Raw genomic sequence first — 23,104 nt, 5'->3', positions numbered from 1 at the left:
TTTTCATGCAAATTCTTCTGCTAGTTGGGGTTTAGTCCAAATCTGCATCCTTTCCTTCAAGGCTCAGGGGTCCAAGATTATCTTCTGTGTCTGTTAATTGGTTTCCCTTTTCTTTGTTGAAGAGGGTCTGTGCAATCCTTCTGCCTAGTCCGCCATCTTCCTTCCCTAGTTTTTTAAAAAGACAATCTGCAAGTCTCTGTGGCTTTTCACAATATAGGTTTATTTCTCATTCATGTTACTGTGAAGTGCAAGTTGGCAAATACCATCTTGCTGACTATCTGTCCATATGTCCCCATTCCAGTTTTCAGGATCCCGTTTTTTCCCAATCAATGGCCTCACTTTAACTTCAGATACCATTCTGGATTGGCAGTTTAATTGGCGTTGTAATTCAGCCACCCTTACAGTAAGACTCTGGGTTTGGTTTTCAATATCAGCTCTGTTACTAGAAGAAATAAGACTTTCTTTCAGAGTACAACTGGAAACACTGAGGTCTTTTATGCGGCACTTAAGCCATACTTCAGCAGCCCTGAGCTCATCTCGCTCTTTCACCACTTTTCTGGTGTAATTAGAACCAACCAACCAGCTTCCTTATACTCCTCATGCTGACACAATTGCAGAAAAGTATCAAATATGCGATCACCCAGACCTTCCCTTCTCACAAGTACTTGATCTATTGGTGGTGCTATTTTACATATTAATGTTGCTACCTCATGCCATGGATTAGCAGGGCCCTCTTTACTAACAGAGGCAGAGTCACTAGTGTCTTTACAATTAATCAAATTGGAGAACCAGTTTAGGAAGCCCATCCTTATGATTATGTCTCTCTAGAACTACTCTCGGTACCAAATGTGTTAGAGTGAGTTCTCTAGAGAAACAGAACCAGTAAAGCTTATATATAGAGAGAAAGAGAAATTTATCTTAGGAAAATGGTTTACACACTTATAGAAGGTGGCAAGTCCAAAGTTCTTGAATCGAACATCAAGCTAGGGGCTTTTCCCAACTCTCACAGTTGCAGGGGCTGAGAAGGTCAAGGTTGGCAGGAAGTTTACAGGCTGTTGAGTCCAACGAATGAGAAATCCAAGATCTCCAGGCTGAATGGTAGATTGTTTGCTCACAGACAGTTGTAGGCAGCACACAGAATCCCAATCCACAGAAGAGTGTCTCTTTTCCCAGGATGTCCGTAAATATACTGGAAGCAGACCATACCCCTAGGTAAATTCCCTTTCAGCGGATTGGCTGCTTAAAACATATTTATCTGATCCCATCATGGGAAAAACCACATCACAACTGCTTAAACTACACAGAATTGTGGTCCAGCCAAGTTGACACACAGCTCCAACTATCACATGTAAGGTTTGAGATAATTTGGTTTTAATTTAAATAAAATACATTTTCACTTAAAGTAGAATTTTGATTCCTTATGATATACAAACAGAATATTAACATGGGAAGATTTCTGAGAATAAAAAACATTTTGAAATTTGTTTTATTTTTATATACTACTTGCCCTCGAGTTGACTCCAACCCATGGTAACCCCATGTGTGTCAGCATTGTACTATGCTCCATAGGGTTTTTAATGCCTAATTTTTCAGAAGTAGATTACCAGATCTTTTTTCACCCAAGGAGCGTCTGGGTAGAATCCAACTCCCTACCTTTTGAACTGAGCACACTAATCAAAGACTACTTTATTCCTATAGATTGCCTCATCTAAAGATTAAAGCCACTACTCCCCCATCAGTTTGTCATATTGTATTGGCTTGCATATTTTTGTGATGTTGGAAGCTATACTATGGGTATTTCAAATACCAGCTGGATAATCCATGGTGGACAGGTTTCAGTGAAGCTTCTTGGTTAAGATAGACTAGGAAAAAGGATGTGGCCATGTCCACTTCTGAACTACCTTATGAACCACTGAAAACCTTATGAATAGCAGCAGAATACTGACTGATTTAGTGCCAGAAGATGAGCTGCTCAAGGGAATACAACTGGAGAAGAGCTGCCTCCTCAAAGTAGAATTGCCTTTACTGGCATGGATGGAGTGAAGCTTTTGAGATCTTCATGTACTTATGTGGCTTGAGTCAAAATAATAAGAAACAGCTGAAAACATCCATTAATAAATGGAACATGGAACATACAAGGTATGAATCTAGGAAAATTGGAAGTTGTGAAAATGAAATGGAATGCATAAAGATAAATATCTTAGATGAGCTTAAATGGAGTAATACTGGCCACTTTGAATCAGACAATCAGATATTCTACTATGCTAGGAATTGCAAACTGAAAAGGAATGGTATCACATTCATTGTCAAAAAGAACATTTGAAAATATATACTGAAGTACAGTGCTGTCAGTGATAAGATAATATTCATATGCCTACAAGGAAGACCAATTAATATGTCTGTTATTCAAATTTATGCCCCAACCACCAAAGCCAAAGATGAGAAAATTGAAGAATTTTACCAACTTCTGCAGTCTGAAATCGAACATACATACAATCAAGATGCATTGATAATTACTGGTAATTGGAATGTGAGAGTTGTAAACAAAGAAGGGGAGAGCATTTGTAGTTGGAAAATATGGGTTTATTGATAGAAATGATGTTGGATATCACATGATAGAATTTTGCAAGACCAAGGATTTATTCATTGCAAACAAATAGCTTTTCAACAACATAAATGGTGATTATACATGTGGACATCAAGAAATGGAATACACAGAATTCAAATCAACTGCATTTGTGGAAAGAGACAATGGAGAAGCTCATTATCATCAGTCAGAACAAGGTCAGGGGCAGACTGTAGAACAGACAATCAATTATTCATATGCAAGTTTAAATTGAAGCTGAAGAAAATGAGAACAAGTCCATGAGACCCAAAATATGACCTTGAGTGTATTACACCTGAATTTAGAGACTATCTGAAGAACAAATTTGACACATTAATACCAATGACTGAAAACCAGAGGGATTGGATGACAAAAAGAACATTATAGATGGAGAGAGCAAAAGATCATTGAAAAGACAGGAAAGGAAGAAAAGACCAAAATGGATATCAGAAGAGACTGAAACTTGCTTTTGAACAGAGAGTAGCTAAAGTGAATGGAAGAAAGGATGAAATAAAAAAGCTGAACAAAAGATTTCAAAGGGCAGCTCACGAGGAGAAATGAATGTGCAAAAATCAGATTCACACTTGAGTTGCAATTTTTAAGAATTGTATGGGCAAACTGTTGAATGGTGCAGAAAGCATCAAAAGCAGATGGAAGGAACACACAGAATCACTGTACCCCAAAGAATTGGCTGACATTCAGCCATTTCAGAAGGTAGCATAGGCTCAAGAACTGATGGTTTGAAGGAAAAAGTCCAAGCTGCAATGAAAGAATTGGTGAAAAAGAAGACTCCAGGAATTGAAGGAATACCCGTTGTGATAGAAGACTCCAGGGATTGTGATGTTTCAGTAAATTGATGTAGCACTAGAAATGCTCATTTATGCTGAGAAATTTGGAAGACAGCTACCTCGCCAACTGACTGGAAGACATCCATATTTGTGCCCGTTCCCAAGAAAGGTGATGTAACATGATGTGGAAATTGTCAAACACTGCCATTAATATCACATGCGATTAAAATTTTGCTGAAAATAATTTAAAAATGGTGCAGCATTATATTGACAGGGGAACTGCCAGATATCCAATCCAGATTCAAAAGAGGATGTGCAGTGAGGGATATCATTGCTGATGTCAGATGGATCTTGGCTGAAAGCAAAGAGTACCAGAAAGATGTGTACTTGTGTTCTATTGACTGTGTAAAGGCATTTGACTCTGGATCATAACAAATTATGGATACCATTGTGAAGAATGGGAATTCCAGAACACTTAGCTGTGCTCATCAAGAACCTGTATGAGGACCAAGAGGCAGTCATTAGACTAGAACAAGAGGATACTGCATGGTTTATAATCAGGAAGGGTGTGCACCAGGGTTGTAGCCTTTCACCATACTTACTCAGTCTTTATGCTGAGCAAATAATCTGGGAAACTGGACTGTGTGAAGAAGAATGTGGCATCAGGAATGGAGGAAGACTCTTTAGCAACCTGTGACATGCAGATAACACAACTTTGTTGAAAGTGAAGACTTGATGAACTGATGAAGGTCAAAGACTAGCAGGGATAGAGGGCCTTCAGTATGAATTACACCTCAACATAGATAAAAATCCTCACAGTTTTATTTTTTAACTTTTATCGCAAAAACATACACAACAGGACATTCGCCAACATAACAGCTTCCACGTTTACAGGGACATTGATGACATTTTTCATTCTGTGCCACCATTATTGCTATCCTTTTCCAAAATAATCCACCACCCTTAGCATAAACTCAGTGCCCCCCAAGCAAAAGCTTCCCATTTCCCTCTTCCTTTTACCCCTGATAACCCCTAATAATCATTGTCATTGATGTGTGTATATATAATATCTATATGTGTATATATATGTATGTATATGTGTATGTGTATTTTATATATATGTGTGTGTGTGTATGTGTGTGTTTCTTTTTTTCCCAACCTATCTAGAAATTCCCCTCCCTTCCCTTCTACTCCCTGGTAACCATCAAAGGAAGTTTCCTTCCATGTATAAACCTCTCCTTGACTTTTTACAATAGTGGACTAATACATGTCCTTCTGTGATTAAGCATGATATCCTTCAAGTTCATCCACGTTATGCAGTGTTTTGCAGATTCTACATTATTCTTTAGGGTTGCATAGTATTCCATTGTGTGTATGTACTAAAGTTTGGTTATCCATTTCTCGATTGATAGGCACTTAGGTTGTTTGTATCACTTTACTGTTGTGAATAGTGCTGCCGTGAACATGGGTGTGCATATGTCTATTCATGTCCTGGCTCTCATTTCTTTAGGATATATACCTGGTCATGGATTGCTGGGTCAGATGGTATTTCTATTGCCAACTTTTTAAGGAAACACAGTACCAATTTCCACAGTGCTTGTATCATTTTACAGTCCCACCAGCAATGTATAAACCCAAAAACAAACTCAATGCCGTTGAGTCGAATCCAACTCATAGTGATCCCTCCTTGGGTTTCCGAGGCACTATATGGAAGTAAGTCTTCCTTCAGAGGAGTGGCTGGTGGATTTGAACTGCCAACCTTCTAGTTAACACTCAAATACCTTAGGCACTATGCCATCAGAGCTTCCCCAGCAGTGTATGAGAGTCTTAGTCTCTCCACATCCTCACCAGCATTTGTTACTTTCTGTCTTGTTGAACTTTGCTCTTGATGCTAGGGTGAGATAGTATCTTTTGGCTGTTTTGATTTGCATCTCTCTAATGGCTAATGATTGCCAGGATTTCTTCATGTGTTTGCTGACTGCCTGAATATCTTCTTTGGTGAAGTGTCTATTCATGTCTTCTGTCCATTTTTCAATTGGATTGTTTGTCTTTTTGATGTTGAGGTGTTGGAGTTTTCTACAAATTTTAGAGATAAATCCTTTGTCTGATATGTCATTGCTGAATATATTTTCCCAGTCTGTAGGTTCTCTTTTTTAGTCTTTTGAAGAAGTCTTTTGATGCACATAAGAATTTAATTTTTAGAAGGTCTCATACATCTCGTTTATCTTCTGCTGTTTGTGTATTTTGGGTTATGCTTGATAGTCTATTTATGCCATAAATTAGGGCTCCTATGTTTTTCTTTGATGAACTTTATAGTTTCAAGTTTCACATTTAAGTCTTTGATCCATCTGGAGTGAGTTTTTGTGTGTGGTGTCATGTAGGAATCTTGTTTCATTTTTTTTGCAAATGGATGTCCAGTTTTGCCAGCACCATTTGTGAAAGAGGCTGTGTCTTCCACATTGGACAGATTTTTACCTTTTGTGAAGATCAGCTGACCATAGGTCAATGGATCTATTTCTGAGTTCTCAATTCTGTTCCATTGGTCTATGTGTCTGTCGTCATAACAATACAAAGCTGTTTTGACAACCGTGGCTGTATAGTAGGTATTGAGATCTGGAAGTGTGAGACCTCCTACTTTGTTCTTCTTCTTTAGTAGTGCCTTGCTGATGGGAGGTTTTTTCCCTTTCCATATAAAATTAATGATTGGTTTTTCCATGTCTTTAAAAATGTTGATGGACTGTGGATCGGGGTTGCATTGAATGTATAGATTGCTTTGGGTGGTATTCACATTTTTGCAATGTTCAATCTTCCTATTCATAAGCATTGTATGTTCTTCCATTTATGTAGATATCTTACAGTTCTTGAAGTAGTATTTTGTAGTTTTCTTTGTATAGGTCTTTTGTGTTCCTGATAAGATTTGTTCCCAAGTATTTTATCTTTTTGGTAGCTATTGTAAATGGTATTGATTGCCTTATTTTCTTTTCAGCAATCTCTTTGCTGGTATAGAGGAATCCAACTGATTTTTGTATGCTGATCTTATATCCTACCACTATGCTAAATCTTTCAGTAAGTTCCATTAGTTCTCTTGTTGAGTCTCTTGGGTTTACTATGTATAGGATCATATCATCAACAAATAGGAGTAGTTTTACCTCTTCCTTACCAATTGGATGCCTTTGATTTCCCTTTCTTGCCTTATTGCCCTGGCTAGGACTTCCAATACAATGTTGACTAGAAGTGGAAATAGAGGGCATCCTTGTCTCATTCCTGTTCACAAGAGGAATGGTTTCAGTTTCTCTCCATTGAGTATAATGTTGGCTGTTGGTTTTGCATGTATGACCTTTATTGTGTTGAGGAATTTCCCTTGTATTCTTATTTTTCTGAGAGTTTTTATCAGGAATGGGTGTTGGATTTTTTCAAATGCTTTATCTGCATCTATTTATATGATCATGTGATTCTTTCCTTTATCTTACTTATGTGATAAATTACATTGATTGTTTTTCTAATGTTGAACCATCCTTGCATACCTGCTAAGAATCCCACTTGGTCATGATATATTATTTTTTTAATATATTGTTAGAGTTTATTGGCTAGGATTTTGTTGAAGATTTTTGCATCTATATTCGTGAGAGATATTGGTCTGCAGTTTTCCTTTCAAGTGGTTTCTTTGCCTGGTTGTGGTATCAGGATTATGCTTGCTTCATAAAATGAATTACGGAGGATTCTTTCCTCTTCTGTGTTCTAGAATAGTTTGTGTGGGATTGGTGTCAGCTCTTCTCTGAATGTTTGGTAGAATTCTCCAATGAAACCATTAAGGCAGGACTTTTTTTTTGTTGTTTTTGGTAATTTTGTTATGACTTACTCAGTTTCTTCTTTTGTATGGGTCTGTTCATATTTTCTACCTCAGTCCTTGTTAGTTTAGGTAAGTAATGTGTTTCTAGATATCTATCCATTTCTTCTGGGTTTGCAAATTTGTTGTAGCACAGTTCGTAGTATCCTGATATTATTTTTATATCTCTTGGTTTTGTTGTGATGTCACCCATTTCATTTCTTATTTGTGTTATTTGCATTTTCTTTTTCTTTAAGTTTGCCAGTGCTTTGTTGATTTTATTAATCTTTTCAAAGAACCAACTTCTAGTCTTAGTGTTTTTTTCTGTGGTGTTTCTATTTTGTGTTTCATTTATTTATGCTTGAATCTTTATTATTTCTTGTCTTCTGGTGACCATAGGCCTTTTTGCTGCTATTTTTTTAATTGTTGGAGATGTTAGTGTAAGGTGTTGATTTTGACTGTTTCTTTTTTTTTTTTTTTAATATGTCCATATATTGCTATAAATTGCCCTCTGATCATGGCTTTTGCTGTGTCTCAAAGATTTTGGTATGTTGTGTTTTCATTCTTGTTTGATTTGGGAATTTTTAATATAATTTTTTATTGCTTCTATTACCCAGTCATTTTTGAGGAGGGTGTTATTCATTTTCCATGCATTTGCTCTTTTTCTTTTGGTCTTTCTAGTGTTGATTTCTGTTCTGCTGTGCATGGGGTTGCTATGAGTCGGAAATGACTTGATGGCACCACCAACAACAACATAATAGTGTTGATTTCTAATTTTATAGCATTGTGACCTGAGAAGATGCTTTGTAGTATCTCCATGTTTTTAAATTTATTGAGGCTTTCTTTGTGGCCTAATATATGATCTGTCCTGGAGAATGTTCCATGTATACTGGGAAAGAATCCGTATTTTGCTGTTGTTGGGTAAAGTGCTCTGTAAATAAGTTCAGGTTGGTTGAGCATATTGTTTAGTTTTTCTGCATCTTTGCTGAGTTTCTTTCCAGTTCTGTCTGTTACTGAAAGAGATGTATTAAACTCTTGTACTGTTCCTGTGGAATCATCTATTTGTCTTTTCAATTCTGTTAAAGTCTACTTTATGTATTTGGGCTCTTTTGTTGGGTGTAGAGTTATTTATTATGGTTATGTCCTATTGTTCAACTGATCCTTTCATCATTATATAATGTCCTTCCTTGTCTCTTATGGTGGTTTTTGTCTTAAAGTCTATTTTATCAGAAGTTAATATTGCCACTCCTACCCTTTTTTTGGTTGCCTTTTGCTTGGTATGTCATTTTCCAACCTTTGATTTTTAGTCTAATTTTTTCTTTGTGTCTAAGGTGAATCTCTTGTAGACAGCCTATTGAAAGGTCATGTTTTCTTATCCAGTCTGCAACTCTCTGTCTCTTGGGTGGTACATTTAATCCATTGATATGCAATTTAATTATTGTCAGGTATGAATTGATTGATTCCATTTTGTTACATGTTTTTTCATGATGTTGATGATTTCTTTGTTCCACGTAATTTTCTGTGCTGATTCCATTTTATTCATGAATCATGTTATCATCCCCTTCAGTGCTATTGTTTTAGTATTTGCTAAATATTTGTGCTTGTCTTCTTTTTTATTGTAATGTGAAGGTTTATTATTTTTCTTTCAGGTTACCCTGTGATTTATTATTTTCTTCCCAAGTTTAAAGTAATCTGTTCTATCTCTCAATTGTCTTGATTTCCTCACTATTTGGAAATTTTAGCTACACTGTTTATTCCCTCAGTTTGGTTTGTAGTTGTCTTTGTTTACCAATTGATGTCTCTGCTTTCCTGTTTACAATCTTATAAGCTTATTTTACTTTGAATACTTCTATAACGAGGTTGATTTCTGGGTTATATCATGAGTGTTGTCATCGGTTGTTGTCTGCTGTTGTTGATTCTCTATCAGAAGGACTCCCTTTAGCATCTCTTATAAGATTGATCTGGTTTTAAAAAATTCCCTTAATTTCTGCTCATCTGGAAATCTCCTAATTTCACCCTCATATTTGAGGGACAATTTTGCTGCATATATAATTCTTGGTTGGAATTTTTTTTTCTTTTGGGGCTTTATATGTATTATCATCCCATTGCCTTCTCACCTACATGGTTTTTGCTGAGAAATCAGAGTTTAGTCTTATTGGTTGCCCTTTATAGGTAACTTTTTATTTTTCCCTTGCTGCTCTTAGGATTCTTTCTTTGTCTTTGGTTAAAAATGAGTTTGATTATGATATATCTTGATGACTTTCTTTTGGGGTCTGTCCTGTTTGGGGTAGGTTGAAATTCTTGAATTAATATATTCTTGTCTTTCATCATATTAGGGAAATTCTCTTCCAACAAATCTTTGGCAATTTTGTCTGTGGTTTTATTTGTCTGTTCCTGTTCTGGAATTCCAATTACATGTAGGTTATTACTCTTGATGGTATTCCACATGAATCTTAGCTTTCTTCATTTTGTTTTGATCTTTTTTTTTTTTTTTGATTGATCCTTTAGCAAAGTAGTATTGAAGTATTTGTCTTCAATCTCATTAATTCTTTCTTCCATTTATTTGGTTCTACTCCTTTGCCCATTGGATGTATCATCTATTTCTGAAATCTTAGTATTAATTTTTTGGATTTCTATTTCTTATTTCTGTATCATTTCTAGTTTTTTTATGTTGTCAATTTGTTTTTGTATTGTTTTCCTAAATAGTTGCAGAGTTTTTTCTTTGTTTTCCTTAATTTTGTCAGTGTTTTCCTTGATCTTTCTCTCAACCCATTGAAAGTACCTAAATATAATTTTTTTGAATTCCTTATCAGGGTGTTCCAATGCTACTTTTTCCTCAAGGGTGTTTTCTGGGTTTGTATCCTGATTCTTTGTTTCTTTTACTTCATCTTGCTTCCTTATGTGAACTGTGATGGTTTGTTGTCTCCAAGACAGTGGTATTCATGTTTAATTTGTGGTTGTATGTTGGTGTGAAATCCTCCAAGATTTTTTTTTCCACTTTATTTTGTTTTGATATATCTGTATGAACAGTGTACTGTGCTCGTTTGTTCTCTAGTTTGCAGTACTTAGGCACTCACCACCTGTCTCCTGGTAAGTGTGATAGAATTAGAATGTGTGTGCAGATCTCTGGTAGCTGGTTGTATGGAGCAGTTGAGGGTGAGTTGAGCTGGTAATGGCCGCTGTCTGTTGTTGGTCAGTTGGTTCAAAAGTAAGTGGTGGCCCTCACTCAGTGAATGGGGGCACAGAATGGGGCACAGGTATGGTTGTGTTGTGGAGGAATGGTTACTGTCTTCCCCTGAATTAGACAAAAATAAAAATAAAGAGTGCATGGGAAGGAAGGACATAAGGAAGAGGTAACTATGGGGAGGAAGTGGGAAGAGAACTGTTACATTCTGGGGAATTGCAGTCAATGTCATGAGACAAAATGTATATGAACTGCTGTATGGAAAATGAATTTGCTCTGCAAACTTTCACCCAAATCACAATAAAAATAGAAATAAAGAGAATATTAAACTCAAACAGCATAAACAAACTAGAACAATTGCAAAAAAAAAAAAATACAATAAACTAGAGGAAAATTTTTCAAAATGTATTAAAAAAGGATAAAAGAATGATAATGAGAAAAGAGAAGAATAAAGCCGCAATATCTGGGGAAGGAGGAATGAGAGAAAAGAGCACATTTTTTTTCTGAAAGAAAAAAATGGTAAAATTGCAGTAGGCAAAAATGAGATGGGAAGAACCAAACAAAAGAGGGGAAAAAAAAAAAAACCCAAAAACCAAGAACTGGGGATGGGAAATAGAAATAAAAAAAGGAAAAAGGAGAAAGATAAAAAAAAAATTTTAAAACAATCAATCAAAAACAAAATTATAGTAGGTGGGGCCCAGCACCCAGGCTCTGTCAGTGCACAGACTGGGATGGGATTCTTGCTGATCAAGAAGGTGGGCGGAGGCAGGATATGGCCACTCCTCTGTTTACCAGTAGTTTGTGGGGTCGAAGAGTAACAAGGGGAATATCACACCTTTCCAGTTGTCAGCCTCCAGTATGGCTGCCCATGCTGTCCTCAGGAAGCAGAGCATGCTCCTGTGTCACAGTCCAGGTAAGAACATCACTTCTGTATATTCAAAATGGTTGTTCCTGTCGCTCGTGAATATTCAAAATGGCTGCACCCTCAGGATAGCTGCTGGTAGTCCAGAGTTCTGTTTTTCTCCTTCTTCATTGTTTTCCTTTCTGGTTGTCAGGCACCAATGTGGTCCTTACGCATGTAGTCCTTAGTGAGCAGAGCTGATTCTTAGGTTACTACTGGGAAATATTAAAAATGGCTGTGCCTTCAATACAGCCAGCAGTCCACAGCTCCATTTTTCTCCTAACTACTGTTTCCATTTAATTTCTTCTATTAGTTGGCATTTAACCTATTTCTTTATCTTTTCCTTCAAAGGTCAGGTTCCAGGATCGTCTTCTGTATCAGTTTCCATTGGTTTCTCATTGCTTTGTTGCAGAGGGTCTGTGTAGCTTGTCTGCTTTTCTGCCGTCTTGCCTGAACTCCCTCCAAATCCTCACAATTTGACCAAAAAACAACATCGTGATAAATGGAAAGGAGATTGAGGATTTCAAGGATTTCTTTTTACTCAGATCCATAATCAACACCCATGGAAGTAGCAGTCAAAATCAGACAACATTTCACAGTAGGTGAATCTGCTGCAAAAGACCTCTTTAATGTGTTAAAGATCAAAGATATCACTTTGAAGATTATGATGCACCTGACTTAAGCCATCGTAATTTTAGTAGCCTTATAGCATAAGAAAGCTGGGCAGTGAGTAGAGAAGACCACAGAAGAATTAATGCCTTTGAATTGTGATGTTGGTGAAGAATATTGAATGGACTACTAGAAGAATAAACAAATCTGGTTTACAGAAAGTACTGCCATAATGCTCTTTAGAATGGAGAATGGCCATAAATTCGTGTCTCATACTTTTGTCATGTTATCGAAAGGGACCAGTCCCTGGAAAAGGATATTATGGTTGTGAAGTAGAGGGTCAGCCAAAAAGAGGAAGACCCTCAATAGCATGGGTTCACACAGGTTCTGCAACTATGGACTCAAACATAGCAAGGATTGTAAGAATAGTGCAGAACTGGGCAGTATTTCATTTTGTTATGTGTGGGGTACTGTGATTTGGAATCCACTAGAAAGCACCTAACAATAACAATAAAGATTAAAGCCCTGTTTCATGGTGGAAAGTTTGACCCAAATGGTAGACAAAGTTATGTTGCTTTTCCATTCAGCTTTGTATATTAAAGGATGTAGATAAGTAGAAAGCATCAATGCCCAAGGCATTTGAATGCTAACCAGAAGGTTGACAGTTCAAACCCACCAGTCACTCTGCAGAAGGAAGACTGGGCAATCTACTTCAGTAAAGATGTACTGCCTTGGAAACCCAAAGGGGGTCATTATGAGTTGGAATCAACTCAATAGCAGTGATTGTTTTTTGTATACATTGAGAGCTTACTTGCCTTTATTTAATGCTCATGAAATCTTGTGTTTCAGGTATAAAAATTTCAGGTTTTCTTTTAACACATACATTGAGATTCCCATACCATACAATTTCCCCATGTAAAGAATACAATTTTCCAGCTTTTAGTATATAAACAGAGTTGTGTAGCCATCACCATAATTACAAACATTTTCAGTACTCTCAAAAAACCACATACTCTTTAACTATCACTCTAAGTCTTTCCTTTCATCCCAAGCCAAGGCAGCCATGAATCTACTTTTAGTCAGAACCTAGTCTATAATACGGTGGCACTTGATAGAATCCAAATAGTCTTCCAGCTCCTTGGAGAGCGGGTCTTCACATATAGGGCTTTTACTGTATTTGTAATGTTTATTCCCACATCACTGCAGATTAGATGAGAGTCAAATGAGACTCATAAATAGATTCTGTAACCAAATTTAAATAATTTGTTGGTGTTATTCTGACTTGCTTTGCCTTTTCTTAAGTAGTTTCCTTTCCTTAGTGCATATTTAACTACTACTGTCTGGTATATTTAACATTATACTTGAAGTATAAGTAAGAGAAGAAATGAAAATTACGGTACCTCTCTAACATTATTTTAACTCAAAGTCACTGAGGTTTTAAAAGACTAAGGTATAAATAGAATCTCATTTATATTGATGGAATTAAAAAAGAAACTAAGTATGTCTATTCGTATATATTTCAACTTAAAGTCAAGTGAATTATCTGGATTTACTCTGATTTTTTTTTTTTTCCACAATAGCTTACTTATTTAATTGGCTTTGAGGGTAAAACACTCCCCTATATTTAAAAGATTTAGAAAAAACAATCGAATGGCAGTGAGATGCCTATGAACCCTACAAGAGGGACACCTTCATCCATTCTGATAGCCACTGCCAGGTCTAGGGAGTGAGGCTGTAGGATAGATAGAAAATGAGCTCAGGTTGCGTTTGGTCAGAGGCTGGCTCTGGATGAAGGCTTCCCAAGCACAGGACCATCTTCTGCAGCCAATGCCTTGCCAAAATCAGTCTGACTACCATGATGCATGCTGGCCTGAGGCCAAGAACCACTGCTCAGTCTGAATGAGGATACATCTGTGCTCCTTGATGGGGCTATGGTCAACATCTGAGGGATCCAAGATTTGCTCATCTAGTTCCTTGTCCACGTAAAGCACCAATGGAGCCACAAAATTTTCAGGCATCATCTACCATGGGTTCACATGTTGCTGATTAGAGAGTTATACCTGCCACATTGGGGTAATGGCCATTTATGGGCTTTTTTGGAAGATAGGATTCCTCTTAGGGGTTGGAGGAACGTACTACCAATTAGGTCATAAAGAAAAGACACCATTTAACTCATTTAACTTGATGAAAAATTTGCCTTATAGTTACGGAGTGCTGCTGTGGGAACTGCTCACGGGAGAAGCTCCCTATCGTGGCATTGATGGTCTTGCTGTGGCTTATGGAGTAGCAGTCAATAAACTCACTCTGCCCATTCCATCTATGTGCCCTGAGCCGTTTGCTAAGCTAATGAAAGGTATCCGTGCAGCCTCTATGTTTGTATGTTGGTGGGAGGAAGGGAAGTCACTCAAAAGTACATTTATGTTTTTAACCAAAATAGTAATTTCTATGATTCTAATTTTCAAATACTTCCGGTAGTTATACTCTTTAAGAATTAGGAACCTTGCCTTTGATCTAAGATGTGAGGTAAAGCTTTGATGAACTAAGTAACTTTAAAACAGTCTACTTTTATCAGTGACTCATTTATGTATAAAAACTCAACTGAATGTTAATAAAGTTTCACCAAGTGCATTAGTAGAGTTCAACACAATATTGAATTGGCTCCAGATTTGCTGCATTAAATATGATTTAATCATCATAAATGTTTTATAATCTTAAGTGTCTTGATTTTGCCATGACCTTGTCTATTTGATCCTATTTAAAATTGTCAACTATTTTATAAGCAAGTTACTCTACTTCATCATTAGGCTATTTCTTTGAACTTCTCTTGGGCCTATGACATTTCAGAGACTTTAGTTTTCTTGGATTGAGTTATATAACTCTGTATCAATAAATCATCTGCCCAGGGGCATTTAGGCCCCTCAAACCCAGAGTTCATGGGGGCATAGAAACACATGGTCATATATAAAGTGCAATATCATATTGACAACAGTAGCATCATCTAACAGTAATTATCTTATCTACTTTTGACATAGACACTGTGTCAAATAAATTATTAAAAGTCATTATCAGTTGGTTCTTAAAATCTTCAGCAGATGCTTGTAGCATGGGGCATTGGTTTAAAATGATAAATGTTAAATTGAAAAATATTTCAGTATAAAACATTTCTTAGAAACTCAGATGTCTTGGAGATCGTTTGACTTATGCTGAGAGATAGACTTAATGTGATTCTGGGTTTTTATAGAATGCTGGGAACAAGATCCTCATATTCGCCCATCATTTGCCTTAATTCTTGAACAATTGACTGCTATTGAAGGGGCCGTTATGACTGACATGCCTCAAGAATCTTTTCACTCCATGCAAGATGATTGGAAACTGGAAATTCAACAAATGTTTGATGAATTGAGAACAAAAGAAAAGGTAAGAGATGTGTATATATGTATTTTTCTAGTAATATTTTATTGTGTTTTCCACAGCAATTTAGGTTCTTATTTAATAATTTGTATGTTGATTGTTCAGTGACATTGGTTACAGCCTTCACAAAGCATGAATATTCTGTTTTATTCTGGTTGTTCTGTTTCCATTAATCTAATTTCTCTGGCCCCTTACATTCTCATCTTTGTTTTAAAGTAATTTTTGACCTTTTGGTCTCATATAGGTGATTTTTCAAAGGAGCACAGTAATTTCTGGTGATATTTATTATTTTTTGAGCCAGTTTGTTATTTAGCTACAAGGTAACCTCAGGGTTAGTTTCAGTTCAAAGTTAGAAAAGTTTCTCAGGGCAGTAATCTTGGAGATTCTTCCAGCCTTAAACAATTGAGTAAAGCTGGTTAGAATAGTTTGTAGTGGTAGCTGGTAGCATCTAGTTCTTCTGGTCTTAGGGTAGATGAGGCAGTGGTTAATATAGAGTTCCCTGTAGACTAGTTTCTTCTTTGACTCTTTGGTTTCTTCTTTTATTTTTGTTTCAGACAAGGAGAGACCAATAGTTTTATCTTAGATGACTACTTGTAAACTTTTAAGACCTCAGACACTGCTCACCGAACTAGGATGTAGAACATTAATTTAGGAACTATATTATGCTAAATGACCAAGATATCCCATAAGACTATGGTCCTAATCCTTCAAACTGTAGAAGTCCAATCCCACAAGGTATTTGGTTATGTCTAAGAAGTATCCGTAACTCTGCCCGCTATGTACTTTATTACATATATAAATACATATGTATATGCACATAGATGCATACACATATAAGGATATATATGAATATATATGCATATGCACACAGATGCATGTACATATGCATACACTGAGGTGGTTGTTGTTAGATGCCATTGAGTCAGCTCTGACTCACAGCAACCTTATGTACAACAGAATGAAACACTGACCAGTCCTTCACCAGCCTCACAATCCTTGCTATAACTGAGCCTGTGTCATTGCTCCAGTTGTGTCAGTCTATCTCATTGAGGGCATTCCTCTTTTTCACTGACCCTCTACTTTACCAAACATGATACCCTTCTCCAGGAAATGGTCCCTTCTGACAATAAGACGAAAGTAGGTGAAACAAAGTCTGGCCATTCCAAGGAGCATTCCAGCTGCACTTCTTCCAGGACAGATTTTTTAGTTCTTCTGGAAGTCCATGGTACTTTCAGTATTCATCTCCAATACCACAACTCAAAAGAAGAGGCTACTGAAAATACCATGGCTTGGGTTAGGTACACCTTAGTCTTCAGAGAGACATCTTTGCTCCTCAGCACTTTAAAGAGGCCTTTTGCAGCAGATTTACCCAAGGCAAAATGGTGCCTGAGTTCGTGACTACTATTTCCACTGGTGTTGATTGTGGAACCAAGCAATATGAAATCTTTGCAATTTCAATCTTTTCTCCATTTATTGTGATGCTGCTTATTGGCCCACTTGTGATGATTCTCATTTTCTTTATGTTGTTGTTATGTGCCATCGAGTCGCCCAGACTCATAGCGACCCTTCTTTGGGTTTCCAAGGCAGTATCACTACAGAAGTAGATTGCCCAACCTTCCTTCTGAGGAGTGGCTGGTGGGTTTGAACCGCAAGCCTTCTAGTTAACAGTCAAGTGCCTTAGGCACTATGCTACCAGAGCTCCTTTATATTGAGGTGTAATCCCTACTGCAGACTATAGACTTTAATATTCATCAGTAAGTGCTTCAAGTCATCTTCACTTTCGGCAAGCAAGGTTGTGTTGCCTGCATATCGCAGATTGTTAATGAGTCTTCCTCCAATCCTGTGCCAGGTTCTTCTTCATATAGTCCAGCTTCTTGGATTATTTGCTCAGCATAGAGATTGAATAAGTACAGTGAAAAGATAGAACCCTGACACACTCCCTCCCTGATTTGAAACCATTCAGTATCCCCTTGTTCTGTTCACACAACAGTTTCCTCGTCTATGTACAGGTTCCTCATGAGTACAATTAAGTGCTCTGAATTCCCATTCTTCCCAGTGTTATCAATAATTTGTTATGATCCACACAGGTAAGTGCTTTTGCATAGTCAATAAAACACAAGTAAGCATCTTTCTGGTATTCTTCACTTTCAGCCAAGACCCATCTGACATCAGGAATGATATCCCTTGTTCCACGTCCTTTTCTGAATCCAGCTTACATTTCTGGAAGTTTCCTGTCAATATGCTGCTGCAACCATTTTTGAATTATCTTCAACAAGATTTTACTTGCGTATGATAGTAATGATACTGTTTGATAGTTTGCAAATTCTATGGGATCACCTTTCTTTGGATGGGTACAATATATGGATCTCTTCTAGTTGGGTAGCTGCCTTCCATATTTCTTGGCATAGATGAGTAAGTGCCTCCAGTGCAGCATCCATTTGTTGAAGCATCTCAATGGGTATTCCGTCAATTCCCAGAGCCTTGTTTTTGCCGGTTCCTTCAGCACAGCTTCAACTTCTTCCTTCAGTACAATTGATTGTTGATCCTATGCCTCCTCCTGAAATGGATGAACATCAGGCAATTCTTTTTGGTACAGTGATTCTGTGTCACTTCAGTCTTCTTTTGACATTTTCTGTATCATTCAGTATTTTGACCATGGAAACTTTCAGTGTTGCAACTTGAGGCTTGAATTTTTTCTTCAGTTCTTTCAGCTTGAGAAGTGCTGAGTGTGTTCTTCCCTTTTGGTTTTCTAACTTCAAGTTTTTGTACATTTCATTTTAATTGACTTTGTCTTCTTGAGCTGCTCTTTGAAATCTTCTGTTCAGTTCCTTGATCTTGTCTTTTCTTCCATTTGTTTTAGCTACTCTTCATTCAAGAGCAGGTTTCAGAGTCTCTTCTGACATCTGTTTTGATCTTCTCTTTCTTTCCTGCCTTTTTAATGACCTTTTGCTTTCTTCGTGTATGATGTCCTTGATGTCACCCCACAGTTTGTGTGGTTTTCAGTCAGTGGTGTTCAGTGCATCAATTCTGTTCTTCAGGTGGTCTCTAAATTCAGGTGGGATATAATCAAGGTCATATCTTGGCTCTCATGGACTTGTTTTAGTTGTCTTCAGCTTCAAGTTGAACTTGCATATGAGCAGTTAGTCTGTTCCACAGTCAGCTTCTGACCTTGTTTTGGCTGAAGATACTGAGCTTCTCTGTTGCCTCTTCCCATAGATGTAGTCAATCTGATTCCTGTCTATTTCATCTGGTAAAGTCCACATGTATAGCTGCTGTTGATGTTGTTGAAAAAAGGTATTTGTAATGAATAAGTTGTCGGTCTTGCAAAATTCTCTTATGCAATCTCGGCTGTCGTTTCTATCACCAAGGCCATATTTTCCAACTACTAGTGATTCATCTTTGTTTCCAACTTTTTCATTCCAATCACCAGTAGTAATCAATACATCATGATTGCATATTTGGTTGATTTCAGACTGAAGAAGTTGATAAAAATTTTCAATTTCCTTGTCTTTGGCTTTGGTGGTTGGTATGTAAATTTGATTATTAGTAGTATTAACTAGTCTTATAGACATATGGATATTATCCTATCACTGACAGCACTGTGTTGCAGGATAGATCTTGAAACATATTTTGTTACAATGAATATGACACCAGTCCTCTTCAATTTCTTTCCCAACATAGTAGAGCATTTGGTTGTCTGATTCAGAATGGCTAAAACCAGTCCATTTCAGTTCACTAATGCCTAGGATATCAAACTTTATACATCCATTCATTTTTAGAACTTCCACTCTTCCTAGATTCAAACTTTGCACATTTCATGTTCTGATGATTAATGGATATTTGCAGCTGTTTCTTCCCATTTTGAGTCATGCCATATAAGTAAATGGAGGTCCTGAAAGCTTTACTCCATCTACTTCATTAAAGTTGACTCTGCTTTGAGTAAGTAGGCTCTTCTTCCCTAGTTGTATTTTGGGCGCCTTCCAACCTGAGGGACTCTTCTTGCAACACTATATCAGACAGTGTTTCAGGGCTATTCATAAATATACTGTGTTTCACTGCTATTCTTAGGGTTTTCACTGACCAATTCTTGGAGAAGTGGATAGCCTTTTCCTTTTTCTGAGTTTTAGTTAGGAAGCTCTGCTGAAACCTGTCTACCATGAGTGATCCTGCTGGTATTTGAAATACTGGTGGCATAGCCTCCAGCCTCACAGCAACATGTAAGCCACCACTGTATGACAACCTGACAGACGAGTGGTGGCATACATTGGTAGGGATATATTTTTAATTGTGTAAGTACTAACATTTATGAAGCTTATGAGAAATATGAGCCAAAGACCACTGATAGTATCATTCTAGAATATTTTTTTCAGACATCCATACTTCTTAATCCTTCTCTTCAGGTTAAAGAAATAAGCAAAACAGAAATGTACTGTAAATGTATAAGTGGTACAAAAAAAACCCCTTTTATTAGAGGAATTTTCAAATGCCAAAAAAAGGAGAGAGGATAGTATAATAAACCCCTTGTACACATTGTTGTTGTTGTTGTTGTTGTTGTTATGTGCCATCGAGTCGGATCCGACTCATAGCAACCCCTCCTTGGGTTTCCAAGGTGGTATCTCTACAAAAGTAGATTTCCCAATCTTCCTTCTGAGGAGTGACTGGTGGGTTTGAACTGCCAACCTTCTGGTTAGCAGTCAAATGCCTTAGGCACTATGCCACCAGGGCTCCCGGCTTGTATACATTAACCAACTTAAGTAATTGTCAGTTATTTTGTCAGTTTTAGTCATCTCTTTTCTCCATCATTTTTTTTAATTGGAGTATTTTAAATCAAATCCTAGATTCAGATCATTTTATCCATAAGTAGTATGTAATTTGAATTACAAAGGATTTTTTTTTAAAAAAAAGAACCTCTTTTCTATTATTTTCCTAAAAAATTAACAATAATTCCTTAATATCATATAATCCTATCATATAATATCCAGATTGTGTTTGTATATGAGTACTCATATTCAGATAACACAATTTGTCTCAAAGATGTCTTTTTCCGTTTTTTATTATGCATATCAGGATTTAAACAAGGTCTACGTATTTTTTTGGGTTGTTATGTCTTTTAAAGCCTCTTTAAGTCTTTTCCTCCCCCAATGCACATCTTTTATATCCAGTGCCACACTGCTTTGTTGGAGAAACAAAGGAACTGTGTAAATTTTGACTTTTTAACATGATTAGTTAAGGAAGAAAATAGAAACTTATATGTTAAGTGGAGTCTTTCTGTGGTACAAATGGTTAATGCACTCAGCTGCTAACAGAAAGGTAGGAAGTTCATGTCCATCCAGGGGCACCTCAGAAAAAAGACCAGGCAGTCTACTTCTAAAAAATCCACCATTGAAAACCAGTTCTACTCAGACACACATGAGGTAGCCATAAGTTGGAATTGACTCGACCACAACTGTTTTTGGTTTATATGTTAAAATATGTTGAGGCTGCAGTTACTTTACTGCATATGTGGTGAAATATGAGAAATAAAAATAATTTGAAGGAAAACTAATTGAAAAACTAGTTCAATTAACTCTTTTTGAATGGTGACAAATGACTACTAATGGTCATCAAACAACCATAAATTCAAAGCCTGGTTCTGTGCTACAGTTGCAAGATTTATTTATTTTTTTTTGGAGATATTTTTGTAGTACTTGAGTATTTTGATGAACCAAGGTTTATTCTTCTTTCAAATGTATAATAGGTTAATGGGTTAAGTTCTTCTATTGGAATGTGCAGTAAATGTCTGGGGTAAAGTACAACATTGCAAGTAATTGGTGACCTTTAAAAAGCTATATAATCTTCCAAGGAGGAATTTTTATATCATATATTTATGATGCTAAAATAATATAATTCTTTTTAATTAGGGGATATTGTTTTGATTAAATCAGTAGTTCATGTGTTTGTTCCAATTTATGACACTGAAACATGAAATTATGCCATACCTGAGAGTTATTCTCCATGGTCATGTTATCATGACTTTTGTAGTGTGCTGTGTACTACATTTCTAGACTTTCACATTTGTACCTGACACTGTAAACTTCAAAACCAATCTGAGTCGAGAGGTGTGTTAGACTGAGTTCTCTAGAGAAACAAAACCAGTAAAGCTTCTCTATATATGTATATATAGAGAAATTTGTCTTAGGAAAATGGCTCACACACTTATAGAAGCTGGCAAGTCCAAAGGTCCTGGATCAAATGTCAAGCTGGAGGCTTTTCCATGTCAAGCTGGAGGCTTTCCCGACTCTTGCAGCCATAGGGGCTGAGGAGCTCAAGCTGGTAGGCAGTACATCGGCTGTTGACTCCAACGAATGACAAATCCAAGATCTCCAGGCCGAATGGTGGGTTGTTCACTCACGGACAGTTGTAGGCAGCACAACAGAATCCCAATCCACAGAAGAATGTCTCTTTTCCCAGAATATCCATAGATATACTGGAAGCAGGCCACACCCCTAGGGAAACTCCCTTTCAACAGATTGCCTGTTCAACACATAACCATCTGATCCCATCATGGGAATAACCATATCACAACACTTAAAACACACAGAATTGTGGTCCAGCCAAGTTGACACACAGCTCCATTTATCACAGAGGGAATATATAACAAGTTGTGGCTTGGATATATATGCATAAACATGTCCTAAGCTCTTATATATAAAATTGTGTATGATACCACCACATTATAAACAAAAATTCTATTCTTACATTTTCCTGCTGTTAACATGCTAAATTGAGTATTAATACAAAATATGTCATAGGCATTCCCTGAGATATAGGTTATTTTCCATAGTTTCAATGTGTCTGTGGTGAAATTGTTCCAAGTTTCATTGGTAGAGTTTTTTTTCAGCAAACAGTATTGAACATCTACTGTGTGGTGAGCACAGTGCTGAAGTCCCAGGATACAGAGATAAATATGATAGTCTTTATCCTTGAATAATAGTCCTTTGACTGACTGGTAGTCTGGAGATGTGAACCTTTCGGCAAGTTTTAAAAAGCTGCTTGATTTGATGTCTTCTTAGCACATTTAAGCCAAACATTGAAGTCAGAACCTCCTCCTCACTTTCTTCTTCCTCTAAAAGAATTGCTTCCTATCCACCTTCCTTATTTGTGTTAACGGGACTACTGTTTTCTCAGATACCCAGTCTTTTAAGCTGTTTCCTGTGGCCCCCTTATGACAAATACTATCAGTGGTGATTCCAATCCAGGTTGTCCTCATCTGTCACTTGGATTACCTCACTGACGTTCTGACTGTTCTGCTCTGCATCGAGTTCTCCTTCCTTAATTCATTCTTCTCACCACTGCCAGTGATCCTTCTAGAATCGTGCTAATCTGACCATCTTTACTTCTAAGGACCAACTCCATTTCTTTATTAACTTCCATTCTCTCTACATATTTAGCCTCACTTTCCTAATGTCCTGTCTTCCTAAGCATACTGCATTTCTCATGTCATACTCTTGATTTTTGCCCTTTGTACATATTGTTTTCTTTTGGAGAAGACTCTCCCCTATCTAGCTTTATCCCTAACTCACAATCATTGGATCCTTCATTCTCACTTCTTCATATCTCCCTTCTATTACTCCATTGTACCATATAAACTATGTGTTATCATAGTATCCTCTACTTCCCATATCATGGCATGAAATATACTTTATTATTTTTGCTCATTTAATTTGTCTACCTTTTTGCTACATAATAAGTTCCTGAGATATACTATTTCATTCTTGTTAATTTGCATCCACAGTGTAGA

At 36.9% G+C, this 23,104-nt stretch overlaps 1 protein-coding gene across 1 annotated transcript in view; it reads left to right on the top strand.

Moving 5' to 3' along the window:
• The window catches only part of MAP3K21 (mitogen-activated protein kinase kinase kinase 21), a 142,313-nt gene that overhangs the window by 46,973 nt on the left and 72,236 nt on the right, over positions 1–23,104 (top strand). Inside the window, exons 3-4 of the mRNA XM_007938480.2 lie at positions 14,118–14,266; positions 15,155–15,330. Coding sequence (XP_007936671.2) covers positions 14,118–14,266; positions 15,155–15,330 — 325 coding nt within the window. The remainder of the gene's footprint in view (positions 1–14,117; positions 14,267–15,154; positions 15,331–23,104) is intronic.

This window comes from Orycteropus afer, unplaced genomic scaffold, assembly GCF_000298275.1.
Source record: "Orycteropus afer afer isolate SDZICR_OR568_19922 unplaced genomic scaffold, OryAfe1.0 scaffold00050, whole genome shotgun sequence".
NCBI lineage: Eukaryota > Metazoa > Chordata > Mammalia > Tubulidentata > Orycteropodidae > Orycteropus > Orycteropus afer.
The sequence above is the reverse complement of the archived record's forward strand: the minus strand, read 5'-3'. Positions and strand labels throughout refer to the sequence as shown.